The sequence below is a fragment of the Sceloporus occidentalis genome, unplaced genomic scaffold (assembly GCF_023333645.1).
Source record: "Sceloporus occidentalis isolate IW3139 unplaced genomic scaffold, rSceOcc1.0.p SCAF_5, whole genome shotgun sequence".
Taxonomy (NCBI): domain Eukaryota; kingdom Metazoa; phylum Chordata; class Lepidosauria; order Squamata; family Phrynosomatidae; genus Sceloporus; species Sceloporus occidentalis.
The window spans coordinates 42,182,107-42,197,696 of record NW_028316985.1 but is presented as its reverse complement, the minus strand read 5'-3'; the positions used below and the strand labels follow the sequence as shown (position 1 = coordinate 42,197,696).

The following is a 15,590-nucleotide window of genomic DNA, read 5'->3' as shown; positions in this document are numbered from 1 at the left end:
TCAAGTGAAATTAAATTGGAGTTTCTTATACAGGAAAGCAATTTCATTCTTTCTTTCCAATAGTTCCTCAAGCAGTCTTCCTATTCTTAATGTCAGCTCATCTAACATTGGTTCCAAATGTGCCAACCCCTTTTTTAAGTTGTACACTTTAGGTTTTAAGTCATTTGCAAAAGCTACTGCTGTCAGGACTTTTGCTCTATCACTTTCCAAATCTAAAAGCTTATTGGATTGTTTGTTAAGGTTTGCATTCAGTTCCGATGACTTTGCCTTAATGTGCTCTATCTGCCTGGCATTCTCAGTTGCAGTACTTCGTAGTTCTGTAGTCCTGTCAATGCTGTTTGTAAGAATATTTCCTATACTCTGTACTGTAGTCTTCTCAGCTTTGTCTACTTTATCTTCTAGAGTATGTAGATTCTCCATCAATAAGGTCACATCTGCATCAAGACCTGAAATGCGTCTAATGTCAGTCTTCACAGTTGCGATCTTTGCAGAAAATTCCTTAGTAGCAGAAGCTGTTGTCTCCTCATATTTATTAACTGCATGAAAGAGAGATGTTATGTTCTGCTGAAGCTGTTCCTCTTCTTGAATTAATCTCTTAGACCATATCTTCATAGTGTTAATCTCTTCCTGCAGATGATTCATCTGAGAACTTATATGAAGATATTCCACTTGCTCCATTAAATGGGCTGTCTTCTCACACTACAGATTTAAAAAAGTCTGATAAGAGAATCACATTTACATTTCACAGTACCAGACTTCTAAAAAGTTAAAATAAATTAATGTAAAAATTAAACTTGTTAAAAGCTTTTATCCAGTAAATAGGCATACAAAGATAAAAAACCTATTAAGATGCTTTCTTCATTCATATATTAAGCAAGATATGATTATTAAATCAAAGACAAAACAAATATCTCTGTTTTGATCCACTATAATGAACACTGAAAAATGAAATTCATACTTTATTCAGGGCAAAACTGTATTTGGTACTTTATGGACTCAAGGAGACACCTTGTCCCAGTAACCTGTGTTCTCATCTCATCCTGTATTCTTCCTGATTCCAGCAGCCCCAATGCCCAACAACAACAAAAACTGCTCTTCAGCCATTAGCAAGCATTAGAAGAAGTGAGTCATGCAAGGCCTGGGGGTCAGAAGCAACTAGCAAAAAAGGCCAAACATCGTATTGACCTGTTGTTGCTGCAGGTAATTGCTTTCTCCTTGACAGCTTCACTCAGTACAGAAGCCCCTGATAGCCTGGCAACCAACTTGATATTGCTAGCTGCCTTGAGTCACTTCAACTCATGGTGACCCACAGTTGCATTGTAACTGCCTTGTGTTGACTTCAACTCATGGGGATCTTGTAAATGACCCATATCCTTCTAGACCCCTTATCCTCAACCACTCTGCCAGGTCTTGCAGGTGTAAGCCTGTGGCCTCCCTGACTCAGTGTAACCATCTTTGATGCATTAGACTGCTGAAGAAATCCAGTTCCAATATATCATTCTTTCCCAGTGCTATGTGTGTCCATATATTTTCTTTCTGAACCCTCCAGTAAAATCACTTTAGGGCAACATGAGAATAAATATGGGCTTGAAAGGAAAGACATTGAAACTGCTGTAAATGAAACCCTAACTCTGGATATCCTTAATTCCTACAAATTACTGTCAGTGTGGTATAGTAGTTTGAGGGCTGGATTATGACCCTGGGAGACGACAGTTTGAATCCCTGCTTGGGATTCAAAAACCTACTGGGTGACCTTGGGCAAGTCACACTCTCAACCTCAGAGGAAGGCAATGGCACCCTTCCCCCTCAAAGAAATTTGCCAACAACAAACATCAACTACTCAATTTGCCAGACTTGCTGCAAATTACTCCTCTCACACTAATGTGCTACTGCTTACCTAGCAGCACCTATGTGTACACTAACAACTTTGTGTACATTAAACACAATGTGTTTTATTCACACAGGTAAATCTGAAAGAATTGGTAAGACATGTAGACAAATAAAAGGAGAACATCCTTCCTCATGCTTTGGCAGAGAAAAAATGGATGGCAAAAAGAAAGGGATGAAACATATCCTCAAACAGCATAAACCCATCACTTAAATTTTTTCCAGGAGTTTCTTTTCCCACCCATACCAAGGAAGGAAGGTGGGATGCAAACATGCATCCAAGGAAGGATCAAGTCTATGAAAGTTCATGCTGCCAACTTTTTTTCTTTCGGTTAGTCTCAGAAGTGCTACAAGTGCTTTCATGGTTTGCAGGAGCAGCTCTTTTGTAACGCAACTGAGCCTTAACTACCTATTACTTTGCTTTGCAGCAGAGGTCTCTCATAACAATAAACCCATCCCTTTGCGGCTTGGACTTTGGTGGATTTGATTATTCACGGATTTTATTAATATGTTCTCTCTAGGAATATCTAGGTCCTCCAGTGCAACTCTATGGTCAACTTTAACCAAAAGTTACACTGAAGGACCTAGAGATTCCTAGGCAGAATATTCCACTAGGCATTTGTAGCTCCTCCAGCCCAATTCTGTAGTCCATGTCTGGCAGGTGTTGAACTGGAGGACCTAAAGATTCCTAGAGAGGTGTTCTCTAAGGTAAAAACATAGTGTTTTTGTTATTTGCAGTTTTTCCACATTCACGGGTCCTGTGCCCCTAACCCCAGCGAATGTGGAAGAACAAATGTATACTGTTGCTGTGAAAAATTATCTAGGTGAATAAAATAGGTCAGATACTTTCACCATGCAAGTTTTAGGTTCATTACAACGCTATATATATTTCACACACACATCTTACATCACTATTGTTCAGGTCAATATTTCCTTCTTACCATTCATACTATGGTTGTTTTCGTCTGTGGATTGCGAAAATTCATTGACTTTTTCTTTTAAAACAAATACTTCTTTCTGAAACTGTAATATGTTGTTTTCACAATGTGTTTCTTCAAGATTTTTCTGTATGCCCCTTATGTCAGAGACTGCTTTCCTAATTTCATCTTCCACATGGAGCACTTTTATGGTCATGTTTTCCATTTTCTTCTCTACAGCAATCAGCTCACTTGATAGTCTAACAACAGAATGAATGGCTTTCTCTATTGCTGGTAATTGGCTCTTACACTCCTCCAGTTTAGGTTCATAGTCAGCAAGCTTTTGGCTCAATTCAGTATCTCTGGTTAAAAGATTGTTCTGTTGTTCTTTTAATTTTTCAGCTGCCTTTGCATCAAAGTGCAACTGCTCTTTAACTTTTGTTAGCTCTTCTTCCTCTTGACTATTCACTGTTCTAAGATTTCTGACTGTACTGTCCTCTAGATCTTTCAGCCTTTCAGAAAGGGATTTTAAATTCTGATCTGCTGCATTGATTTGGGAGGTAACTTTACTATGTAAAAGTTTAGCTTCTGATTTTAAACTACTAGTAGTGGTATCTAATTCAGCTTCGCTCCTTTTCCAGTGGTTTATAGCATTTCCAAATTTCTCATTAATGCTCTGTATCTTTTTAGATTGTATCTGTTCATTGTTTTCAACTTCTTGCATGGTATTATGGAGGCTGGATAATTCTTGTTCAGACTTGGTCATCATGGAGCTAGATGAATAGATTTCCCGCAGGGCGCCTGAAGATGACTCAAACTGCATTTATAACACAAAACAATGGCCATTTTCACTTAATACAATAAGGTGATACCTGTATACAGCTAAAGATTTTCTGAAAAGCAAATAATTTTCAGATTCCCCTTCCAAATATTATGACTAAGGTTTTTTTTAAGTTAGTCTTCATGAAAGCACCAATATTTTACTAATTTATTGTAATCTTCTGGGTATGCATGCCAGAATAAAGCAGCAGCTACAAAACATTTTTTAAAAAATTACAATTGCTGTTGCTGCTGTGTGTCCACAAGTCATTTTTGATTTATGGCAACTATCATAGGGTTTTCTTGGCAAGGTTCTTTGGGGGGGGGGGGGGTGTCATTGCCATCCTGAGGCTGAGAAAGTGTGGAATGAACCTACAAAAAAAAAACCAAAAAAAAAAAACCAAAAACCCGCCAACAATACCCATTAAATTAAGAGATGGAGAATGCTGACTGGCCACATTGCTTAGTGGCAATACATTGGGCCCTTGGTATCTGCTGGGGTTTGGTTCCAAGAACACCCTCACCCCCAGGATACCAGAATCAACATGATACTCAAGTCCCATAATATACAGTAAAATAGTGTCCCTTATAGAAAACAGCAAAATCAAAGTTAGCCTTTTAGAATTTATATATTTTTAAAAATATTTTCAAACCATTAATGGTTGAATGTATGGATAAAGAATCCATGGATATGGAGGGTCAACTGTATAATGTGTTGACATAATGAGGAATAAAATACATTATGTACTCTCTAATAATATTGACCCAAAAGGAAGGGATTTCCTATAAAACCAGTAAATAATTTCCAAGATCACAAAGCTACTGAAGTATTAAATAAGTCACAATCCTATGATGTAAAGAAGACCTAAAAGTGATTCCAGGCAGGAGGTCCTACTCTAATTTCCCAAATACAACTTCTTTTAGAGTGTAAGGTCTATAAAGAGAACCACTCATCTTTCATTTTCTTTGACCTTTAAGTGTAATTCTGAGGCATACTCCCAAATAAGTGTGTTTAAGACTGCAATTTTAAGTATAATCTGCCCCATACACTGTCACCCAGATGACATTTTCATTGGCCGCCCCTACTGTGGAATAACCTGCTGGGAGAGATTCAACAGCTAAACATGCTATCTGAATTTAGACCTTTCTCTTCCAGCAGACTTACCCAGCTGATTTTAAACTATGATTTTTAAATAGGTGTATTTTTAATTTTATGTTAGATGATTTTAATGTGTTCTATGTTTGTGTGTTTTAAATTACTGTAATGTGTTAAAGGTCCAAAACACACTGCAGAAAATGGGTCTATGTGTTTTAATCTAAATTAATCTAAGTTACATCCTGCCTCAAGCTTTGGGGAGAGGAAGGTAAGAAATAATTTGTTTCATTATTATTATTATTATTAGAAAAAAACTTATTTTATAAGGATGCAGTCCCATGCATACCATTTTAGCCATATACAGTTGGCCCTCCATTTTTGTGGGGGATCCGTTCCAGACCCCCCCCCCCAAAAAAAAAAAAAACGGAGGCTTGTGCATATTCAAGCCTCATAGGCTTGAATAGGGTGCATACACTGGGCGCGCACACCATAGGAAATAGCGGAAGTCACCCCTCCGAGGATATTTGAGGGCGCAGATCTCAGGTCTGCGAGTTAGGAGGAGCAACTGTACACTTGAATGTGAGAAGACCTAAGTCCTAAGAAATTGTTCCAGATGACCAACTTTAATAAGTGACAGTTCTTTGTACATGTCATTATAAGTTTACCTGCAAATTAATCCAAAGTTCTAACCAGACCCAATGTTTTTTTTAAAAAGGCCAATACAGCATCTAACCTAGTTGAAGAAGCACTTAAATCAAGTTTTATAACTGCAATACAGTACTAATTTACATTGAAAATACTGAAATATCTTTGTTTTGTAGTTGTGTTGCACAAAACAAAGGATCGCCATAAGTCAACATCCCAACTTGAAGACACATATGCATGCTATAAAGCGATTTGAAGACATACACACATGCATAGGTAAACTAATACAATTTTAAGTAGTCCCAATTAAAGGTTAATAACACTGAAAATAATTGCAATTGCATAGGAAAAATGCAGAATTCTAATGTATTTTAAAGCACCAGGCACATATATGTGGTGCTTTACCTGTCTGAGATGATTCTCTAATGCAGAAAACAGATTCTCAGGAATGCTAAAGGTGCAATCCACAACCACTGATTAATCCATTGTGTCAGTTGATCAAAGTAGTAGACCAAAATTTTAAACCAATAAAATAAATTGAAAGGTTATTTTATTTATCATAAGCAGATATATAACTAAGGTATAGGATTCTCAGCTTGTTAGCATGGAAGTAAGTTCCATTAAGTTCAACTGGATCTATCCTCAAAGAAATATCTTTAGCACTGCAGGCTATATCAACTAAATATATACACTGAGGGTGGGCTAGCAATAGCAAGTACATTTCTATATCACTTATCAGTGAACTAGCACTCTCTAAGCAGTTTACAATGTGCAGCATCTGTTCCTCTTCAAAATTAGCCAGCTGTCACCCAAATGTCTTTTAGGGATCACAACTGACATTGGGACCCATACACTAGAGTTTTACTGAAACCAGAAATAACAGGCTTAGGAAGCCCTCCAGATAACATTTGGGCCTAAATATAGCTCTACTAGCAAAATCTCCACAGGTTTTTACCTTAGAAGATACCTTTAATATTGGTTGGTGGAAAACTGTTTTGCAGGTTTTCGGTTATTTAAGAAAGACCCAAACTTTTATGATAATCCATTTTGAATTATTACCTTTTCAAACATTATGTTAATTTTATTTTCCATATCTTGAAACTTTACAGCTTCCTGCTTTAATAAATGGCACTTCTCCTCCACTGCAGCCAAATGAGCTGACTGCTGAAAAAGAAACCTGAGAAAAGTAAAAACAAAATCAGCAAACATTACTTAGACTGCCAATCACCTACATAAGGACAACTTACCTTATATACTCAACCTCATGTATAAGTCAATGGTAGGTTTTAAGGCCAAAATGATGGATTTGGCTATGACCCATGGGTAAGTCGAGGGTAAAACTTAGGGGCAAATGGCAATGGATCTAAAGCATGAAGCAAAGCAAAAGAGTGCCAAAGACTTCCAAAATTCCAGCAGACATAACTCTTTGTGCATACTCTTAAGGCTGGATGGATGAGAGAAAAGAGGGGCTCAGTGCTTCCAGGACAGATTATACTCTTGCTTTTCACCAGGGGATGGTTCCATCTTTTAAAGTCACAGTACGTACATTGACCTGTGGATAAGTCGACTCAGGCTTTTGGGGTCAATTTAGACTTATACATGAGTATATACAGTACGTATCAAAAGGTGCCTGAAATCACGTAAGTAAAACACATGACAACAGAAACCGAAGGAGTTAAATTATCATGTGGTTTTCTTGGTAAGATTTATTCAAAGGAGAATGGCCATTGCCTTCCCTTGAGGCTGAGAGCATGTGACTTTCCCAAGATCACCCAGTGGGTTTCCATGGCCAAGCAGGGAATTGAAATCTGGTTTTCAGAGTCCTAGTCCAACACTCAATTCATTACACCACGCTGGCTCTCATGAATCAGTTACAAATACAATACTGTATACAAATCACTTACAAATACAGTTGGCCCTTCATATCCACAGATTTTTTTTTATCCACAGATTCAAGCACTTGTGGCTTGAAATATATTTTTTAATAATAATGTTTTTAACTGAGAGGACATCTCTCCAGGAACCTCTAGGTCCTCCAATGCAACTCTGTGGACAACGTCCGACAGACACTGACCATAGAACTGCGCCAGAGGAGCTACAAAGGCCTAGTAGAGTATTCTCTCTAGGTCTTTTGGTGTACCTTTTAGTTCAAGTTGACCACAGAGTTGCGCTGAAGGACCTAGATATTCCTAGAGAAGACGTATTAATCAAATCCGCAAATGTCAAAGCCGCAAATATGAAGGGATAAGTGTGTATATTTGCTAAGATCTTGCAAACTGAATGCTACAAATTGATCTCTAGGAATCTCTCATGTCTTTCAGTGTGACTTTTAGTTACAAGTTGATCATTGAGTTGCACTGGAGGACTTAGATATTCCTAGAGAGAACATATTAATCAAATCTGTGAATAATCAAATCTGCAAATATCAAAGCCGCAAATATGGAGGGATGAGTGTCCTTTAGGTTATTGCCCCCCATTGACACTTGTCCAGCTTTACTTACCATGTTAGTCCTATGCAAGTTAAGAGGGGCAGTAAACTCAAAGTTGTTCTCATGTCCATCCATTGGGGCTTTGGACTCACAAAGTCTGGTTGTTTCTCTTGCTGGCCTTCGTTCGGTTTGGCTGAAAGCTGGGCCGCCTTCCTACGCTTCGCTTCTGACATGGTCTTCGTAGGGAATTCCTGCACCGGCTGAAAAGAAAAAACGAAGCGCGTTGTTTACAAAAACTCCCCTTTTCAAGGACTGTCCAACAAACTTTAGTCCTGGTACTGAGAAAATGGCAGGTGGCTGCATCCAAACTGGAGAAATAACCCAGTTTGGCACCACTTTAACTCTTTGTGTGGCTCAAGGCTATGGAATTCTGGGAGTTGGAGTTTGTTGTGGGCTCCGCTCTGGGCCCCACAACAAACTCCAACTCCCAGAATTCCATAGCCTTGAGCCAGACAAAGTTAAACCGGTGCCAAACTGGGTTATTTCTCCAATGCGGACCGCTTTAACTGCCCTGGCTCAATGCTATGGAATTCTGGGAACTGTAGTTCTGTGAGACATTTAGCCTTCTCTGTCCGAGATCTCTGGTGCCACCATAAACTACAGTTCCCAGGATTGTCTAGCACAAAGTGGTGTCAAACTGGATTATTCCTGCACTTTAGTTGAGTTCTTAGGCTTTTGGCTCCCAAGGAACACTGGAAGCAGAGGTTCCCATGGGAGAATCCCTTTTCCCACACTCACTAACAACTCCTCTTACTAACAACTGCCTGGGAAGTTTTATCACCTATATTTGAGAAATGACTAGAGAGAGCAGAGTTCTTCTCCTCAGGTTTCATTCCAGCGCCACGTCACATCAAGGCGCATGCGCGCTGAGACCCCTCTCCCTGGCATCCTTCCTGCGCGTGCGCACTCTAGCAGACAGTGGCGGTGGGGACGGAGGCATACAGTAGTTCTGTATACAGTAGTGGAAGAGGCGGCGTGACGTAGTAGAGTAGCGGTTTGAGCGCTCGACTACGGAACCCTGGAGACAAGGGTTCGATCCCCTCTCGGATATAGAAACCCCATTGGTTGGATTTGGGCAAGCCACACCCCACTCTCACACAGCCCTCGGGATAGGAAGGCAATGGCAAATCGAGTTAACGCTCTTAATACTACTCTGGCGGCCTCCAGTTGCATTCTGGGACTTGTAGTTCAGCGAGAATCCCAAACATTGTGCGGTAATCTCCTTCGAATGCGATTTGTTGTTGCTATGGTGTTCCTTACAAAGGGCGAACCAATCAGGAGCTTTCAATTGAGGAAGAGAACAGAGTCTGAGTTGCCTTAAAAGTGAGGTTTTTAAGAGGCGAGCCTGGGAATCGAACCCGGGTCTCCGGGACCAGAGTCCCAACCTCAACCCCTTACGCCACGCCTCCAATATAGAAACTACACTGGAAAGAGAACAAGTTAAAGACTAGAGAGAGAGAGCGCGCGCGCGTGCCTGGGAGCGGCTTCTGGGCAGGCGGCGGCTGGTGAGGGGTGAGGCTATGTCCCCGGTCTTCTTCCCCCCGTTCCTCCTCCTCCTCGCCATCTTCCTCCTCCCCTTCCTCGTCATCCGCGAAGCTTTCTATGTCTGGCTTCACCCCGGGAAGGAAGTGACCTTCAGTCTTCGGGCGGCCATTGCTGAGGGCGATTTAATAGCGTCGCCCCTTTCCCTCCGTCCCTGAGGTAAACCTTCCCTCGGGGCTGAAGGGGGCGGGAAGGGAGAGAGAGGGAGGGAGGGAGGGAGGGGCGCCATTACGGGGACGTCCTCCTAAAACAACATCCTTGCCCATAGGGAACCATTGGGAACCAAGGGAAGGCCATGGCAAGCCCCCTCTGGGGAGGCCCTCCTGGCTGCATCCTCCCATCCCAACAGGCCTGGACGAATACGCTCAGAGCCTGGCCTCTTCTTGTGGCCTTTTTGGGAGCCTTTTGTTCCGAGGAACTCTGCTGACCAGACAGAATGATTGACAAGCAGCCGCAGTTCCCGAGTCCTGCCTCCAGGCGGCGCTGCGCCCCCTCTTTGGCTCCTGATTGAGAGGAGTCTTCCGAGGTTAAGAGACAGTGTGGGACTCAGCTTGGACACTTTCCCTTCTTTAGCTGCCAGTGGAGCCTCTAGGGCTGGTGCCACCCGGTGCAGGAACTCATCCCACACAGAATATGGAGTCATGGGGGGGGGGGGGTTGTACTAATTTACTCATATGTCGTCATGCCCATATGTCACTGAATCTCGAATCATAGAATCAGAGTTGGAAGAGACCGCAAGGGCCATCCAGTCCAACCCCATTCTGCCATGCAGGAACTCTCAATCAAAGCATCCCCATTGACAGATGGCCATCCAGCCTCTGTTTAAAGACCTCCAAGGAGGGAGACTCCACTACACTCTGAGGAAGGAGTGTGTTCCACTGTCGAACAGCCCTTACTCTCAGGAAGTTCCTCCTAATGTTGAGGTGGAATCTCTTTTCCTGGAGCTTGCATCCATTGCTCCCGGTCCTAGTCTCTGGAGCAGCAGAAAACAAGCTTGCTCCCTCCTCAACATGACACCCCTTCAAGTATTTAAACAGGGCTCTCATATCACCTCTTAACCTTCTCTTCTCCAGGCTAAACATCCCCAGCTCCCTAAGTCGTCTAATGGTAATACACTCACTGAGGTTGGGGCACAGGACCCCCGTGAGTGTGGGAAAGAAGCCACAGATAACAAAAACACAATGTTTTTTATCTGAGAGCACACCTCTCTAGGAACCTCTAGGACAGTCCTCCAGTGCAACTCTGTAGTCAACATCCGACAGACACTGACCATAGGAGGGATGAGTGTAGTTGTGACAACTGGCAAAATTAAAATTTATCTTCATATCATATGCACAGAATAAATATTTTTACATATACATAGTTTCACTGGGCGCTCTCCTTTCTCCTCCCACTGACCCTCACTTTAGCATTTTAAAGAGATACAGGCAAATTCCACAGCTTGTTTCTCCCAAAATACAGACATTTGAGGAGCAGTGGTGTCACTCCCCCTTAGGATGACACCTGGTGCGCTCCACTCCCTCAGCCCCCCAAGTGACACCACTGCCACCTGTACATTGTTTTTTATCTTAATAGGCGAATTATGAGCAGGATGATAGCGTACACAACAATTCCTGAGTTCAGGTTGCTTGATACTGTCAAGATAATAATAATAATGTCAAGGCCATGCTTAGAGGCTGGCAAGCTGGATCTTTCCCTGGACACCACACCAGAGGGTATGGCTGATTGGTGGCTCTAGTTGTTTTAGTATTTGCTACTTTAAACGTTTCCATTAATTAGCTTTAATATAGGTTTCTTTTTTTAGTTTTATATTTATGTGACAGTTTTTAGACTGTAGTCAGTGACATACAGATTTGCTTGAAATGCCAAGAATGGTAAGACAAGAGCAAGAAAGTAATATAAACACTATGAACACAACTTGGTAACACTGCAAAGCTGAACAGGGGAGGGAATGACATGGATGCTCCTTGGATGGGGTGCTATTTCTCCTGTGGCTGGCTCTGCTCACTCTGTGCCCAGTGCCATAATTATAAATGTGGGGTTTATTCAAGAATAAATAATTCACCTGAGATGAAAACTCTGTTTTGGATTTAAATGTGATTTCCAGCAAAATATTACCGTGCTCCTACATCCTGTGAAAACCTGTACTTAATTATCGGCAATAGCATTTGTTAGTACCCATCACTTTTTAAAGGAACTCTGGAGTAATTTCTGCATCGTAGTTGTCAAGATTAACTTTGTGATGATAAACTTATCCACTGGCTTTATTCAAACTTTATAAGTTATGTGTAGTAATTGCTGTTCTTGTTGTTGTGTGCCTTCAAGAGGTTTCTGTCATAGTGACCCTAAAGTGAGCCTACAATGGGGTTTTCTTGACAAGATTTTTTTCAGAGGAGAGTTTACCTTTGCCTTCCTCTGAGGCTGAGAGAGTGTGACTTGTCCAAGGCCACCCAGTGGGTTTCATGGCTAAGCAGTGAATTGAACTCCAGTCTCCAGAGTTGTAGTCCAACACTCAAACCACTACACCACATTGTTTTGTTTTTTTCAAATTCCACACAATATGGTGATTTTAATGTAAACAATATTATAAACTAAATCAGTGTCTAAAAGGAACTTTAATATGGAGGTACTAAAATAGACTGACACTTTTCTAAATATCCTTGAAGTCTCCTGATACCCCATCCACTCCATCCCAGGTCACTTTCAGTATCCTTTCTGGAATACTCCATCATAAGAATTAGTGAATCATTGATCAGTTGGTAAATTTCTAAACTGTATAATGTCAACTCCACAGTGAGTTGCAGGCTGAAATAGTGGTGTTTTTATAATAAAAATCCATAACAATGTTTTATTTAATAAACAGCTTTATTTATATACCGCTTCATACTGAATTAACAGTGTCTAAGCAGTTTACAACTGTAAGCTAATAATATTTTTTCCCTTTGAAGAAATGAGGGTGATTTTACGTACTATTAAGGTCTTGGCCAGCTGATACTACAGTTCATTAAAGAAGAAGCAAATTCAAATTACCATGGATTTGAAGGCGCGAAGTCACTTGCTTCAGAATCGTGAGGCTCTGGAAAGAGATATCAAGACTTCCTATATAATGGACCATATGATTACAGATGGAGTATTAACATTGCAGGAAGAGGAGACTGTAAAATCTGTGGTAAACCATTTGTCACTTTTTTCTTTTGTTTATGTTGGTATTTAAGCATTTGCATCCTGAATCCTAAAAGTGCTGTGCTATTACTCTTTCAAGTAACAGTTTAGGATCCAGGGCATTATGATGTGTGAGTAGTTACACTTTTACTACATAACATATAGCAGCAGTTCACAATCAGCTCTCAAAAGATTGATGAAGGATTGTGGCAAAACTGGAATATGAAAGAAATTGAAATTATGTTGTATCTAGATGCAGTTAGATGCACTTAGTTAATGTTGAAATCAATGGGGCTTGAATTATTATTATTAACTTTTTCCATTGACTTCAGCGTTGTCTCAGAATTAAGCAGCAGCAGAGTTAAAATGTGGTATCTTTGAGACATGTGCATATAAAATTGTAGTTCTCTTTAGAAGCCAACCTCATGTGACACATTGGTAACAATAAAAAAGTGTGTCTATTTGTCAAAACCAAGACACCTGATATTTGGCATGCATACTAAGGGAACCCTGTACATATGCACCTGGTGGAGGGAGGTTGGTTTTTATAAAGTGTGTGTTTTCGTGCTTTGGAGTCACCTGTAGACTTACGGTGATCCCGTGAATTTCATAAGATTTTCTTAGGCAATGAGGTGGTTTTGCCCCTTCCTTGCTCTGAAATATAGCTCACAGCACCTGGTGTTTGTTGGCAGTCTTCCATTCAATTACTAACCAGGACTGACTTTGCTTAGTTTCCAAGATCAGATGGGATCTAGTGGCTTTAGAGTACTTAGGCCCCTTTTAAAAAACATAGGCCTGAAAGAGACAGGCCAAAAGTAGTGGCTTCTGGCTGTTTTCGGGACATGGCGTTCAGTTGACAAATGCCCCCAAAGTGGCTGGAAGCTGCTCTGAGGCCACCAAAGGCAGCCTGAAGCCACCGGAAAAAGTAGCAGATTTAATCCACTCCTGCCGGTGGTCTGTTTGGGACCACAGTAGTGATCCGCCTTGAGAGCGGACTGTGCAGTTACCACGCTCCCAGGTCAATTACGGTCCAATCGTGGCCAGAGGCCACTCTGATTAATTTAAGTATCACTTTGTAGCATGCAATTGTTGTTCAGTCACTAGAAGGCATAAGATTGTAGTCTTTATACTCTGAAGCCAGGGGGAGTAATTTGAAGGGCAGTGCCATAGTGATGCCCTTTCTCCAACAATGGAGCATTTTCCACATCATAACAGCTCTTACAGGTGCATAACCTGCACAAAGTTGGGTGTATTCACTGCTAAATTATAGTAATATAATGACATCATAACTGAGTAAACATGGAGCTTCCCTAAGGATGTGGTATTTTAATATATAGTTAATCATATCAGCAGGTTTTATTTCAGTTATAGATAGTTGCCTCGCATTTGTTTAGATGCAGACAGTCTTCTGTGAGGTGTGTTTAAATGGTCCTTTGAAATAAATGGAAAATGAAACTGCAGTTCTGTACATGCTTACCTGAAAGTAAGTTCCTTTGATCTCTAGGAGGCCTGTTGTTTGATTTGCATGTAGAGCATTGGGTTTAAATGCAAATGTTTGTAAATGCCCTGTTCCCTGATCAACCTAACCCAGGCCAGAAAGTTCCCTAGCAAGCTATTAGTTGTCTTCTGTTGGTTGACATAATTGGCCACATTCTGGCAAAATCCAGTAAAATCAGTGGGACTTAAAAATACTGAACCAGATGTATGTCTACTATACCAGATGTGGTTTTTTTTCTTTTTAGATTACTCAAAGGGAGCGAGCAGCTATGCTCATAAAAACAATTCTTACCAAAGATGACCATGCATATATATCCTTTTATAATGCTCTGGTTCATGAGGGGTATAAAGATCTTGCTGCCCTTCTCCAGGATGGCCTCCCAGTTATTTCTCCTTACAATGGAAATAAGTCTATGGATGGAGTAACTTCCTACGGTCAGTATCAGAAATTGTTGCTCATTGAATAAGAATAAAATGTTCTAATTTGTGATTGAAATAATCAAGGTTGCTGTCCTGTAGCAGAAAACACATCTCTGATTCATTATTTATTTAGCTGAACATTTAATGTAACCCATTGAGTTGAATGACCTAGAGTGAAGATATTGTGTCATATCCGGAAAAAAAATTGTCACTGTATTTTCACACTGTGGACAGTTTGTTCTGCCTATTTTTATGTTTGTAAAACCATATACTTCAACTACTTGAATCTCTAAAAACTGTATACTTTATATCCAGCTGGGTGCCATTTGGAGATATAATATCAATTTATTTATTGTGGTTATTAATATAGTTGTAATGATAATTTAAAGCCAAGAACTTGCTAATTTTAAGGTAATCATTTTAAGTTAATTTTTAAAAACTCTTTTCTTGTGTTTCTGAATTTAAGTTAAGACTGTCCTCTGTGAAGGTGGAGTTCCACAGCGGCCAGTTGTGTTTGTCACACGTCCAGAACTTGCAAAAACAATACAGCAGAAACTATATAAGTTGAAAAATGATCCAGGATGGGTTATTGTTTATGGCATGGCAGGCTGTGGAAAGTCTGTTTTGACAGCAGAAGCACTTCGTGACCACAGTCTTTTGAAAGGTATTCCTGGCTGTGTTGTATTAGCTGTATAAATGTTACAAAAGGTTGCTGCAACCCATAAATGAGAACTGGAGATTCAAATTGTGGGTTTAAGTTTGGTTAAAGTTGAAATCCAGATATGGATTCCAAGTCTGATTTATGCTCAGATCATGTTACACGATAAGCATAGCCTGGCCAAATCAGATATTATTTGATTTATTTATTTTCTGATATGCTGCTTGAATGAGAGTCAAAGCAGCTCATAAGGGAATCATATAAGAAGAAGGAAGTTATTACATGTGAATAATATAACAAATGTTTGGATAAAAAGTTAGTTATAATATTTATAATACTAAGAAAGAAGAACTTAACAACATGTGGTACTAATTTGGGTCTCATAAGGGAAAAATTATTCTGTTCAACTACTGTATTTTATGGCGTATAAGACTACTTTTTAACCCAGGAAAATCTTC

General features: G+C 40.3%; 3 protein-coding genes across 7 annotated transcripts in view; 1 reads left to right on the top strand and 2 right to left on the bottom strand.

Annotated features, from left to right (window-relative positions):
* On the bottom strand, nucleotides 1-678 carry LOC149312069 (inhibitor of nuclear factor kappa-B kinase-interacting protein-like). The gene has a single exon (XM_089526623.1). It carries the CDS (start codon nucleotides 676-678, stop codon nucleotides 1-3), a length of 678 nt encoding a protein of 225 aa, XP_089382749.1.
* On the bottom strand, nucleotides 613-9,179 carry IKBIP (IKBKB interacting protein). Of its 3 annotated transcripts, none has more exons than XM_089523898.1 (5): nucleotides 9,006-9,179; nucleotides 7,866-8,053; nucleotides 6,424-6,541; nucleotides 2,829-3,621; nucleotides 613-699 (listed from the first exon to the last, which is right to left on the bottom strand). In XM_089523898.1, the coding sequence occupies exons 1-5, from the start codon at nucleotides 9,024-9,026 to the stop codon at nucleotides 695-697; spliced, it is 1,125 nt and encodes a 374-aa protein (XP_089380024.1). In that variant the 5' UTR covers nucleotides 9,027-9,179; the 3' UTR covers nucleotides 613-694. The 3 variants fall into 3 exon arrangements, with proteins under 3 accessions (XP_089380024.1, XP_089380021.1, XP_089380025.1); XM_089523895.1 differs by having other exon boundaries at nucleotides 645-717; XM_089523899.1 differs by lacking the exons at nucleotides 613-699; nucleotides 9,006-9,179 and adding an exon at nucleotides 8,635-8,871 and having other exon boundaries at nucleotides 2,631-3,621.
* A 249-nt stretch (nucleotides 9,180-9,428) lies between these two features.
* Nucleotides 9,429-15,590, top strand: part of LOC149312067 (apoptotic protease-activating factor 1-like) — a 46,052-nt gene continuing 39,890 nt past the window's right edge. For all 3 annotated transcript variants that reach the window (XM_089523892.1, XM_089523894.1, XM_089523893.1), the window contains exons 1-4: nucleotides 9,429-9,554; nucleotides 12,344-12,564; nucleotides 14,300-14,489; nucleotides 14,941-15,138. In XM_089523892.1, the coding sequence (XP_089380018.1) occupies nucleotides 12,427-12,564; nucleotides 14,300-14,489; nucleotides 14,941-15,138 (526 nt within the window). In that variant the 5' untranslated portion in view covers nucleotides 9,429-9,554; nucleotides 12,344-12,426. The remainder of the gene's footprint in view (nucleotides 9,555-12,343; nucleotides 12,565-14,299; nucleotides 14,490-14,940; nucleotides 15,139-15,590) is intronic.

What these genes read in the sequence shown, in the direction of transcription:
- LOC149312069 (XM_089526623.1), bottom strand. Translation starts at nt 678, where the DNA reads ATGGAGCAAGTGGAATATCTTCATATAAGTTCTCAGATGAATCATCTG.
- IKBIP (XM_089523895.1), bottom strand. Translation starts at nt 9,026, where the DNA reads ATGCAACTGGAGGCCGCCAGA. An exon ending in ACTTGCATAGGACTAACATG is followed by an intron (nt 6,542 to 7,865) that starts GTAAGTAAAGCT and finishes TACTTTTCTCAG; the next exon opens with GTTTCTTTTTCAGCAGTCAG. An exon ending in AAACAACCATAGTATGAATG is followed by an intron (nt 718 to 2,828) that starts GTAAGAAGGAAA and finishes TTCTCTTATCAG; the next exon opens with ACTTTTTTAAATCTGTAGTG.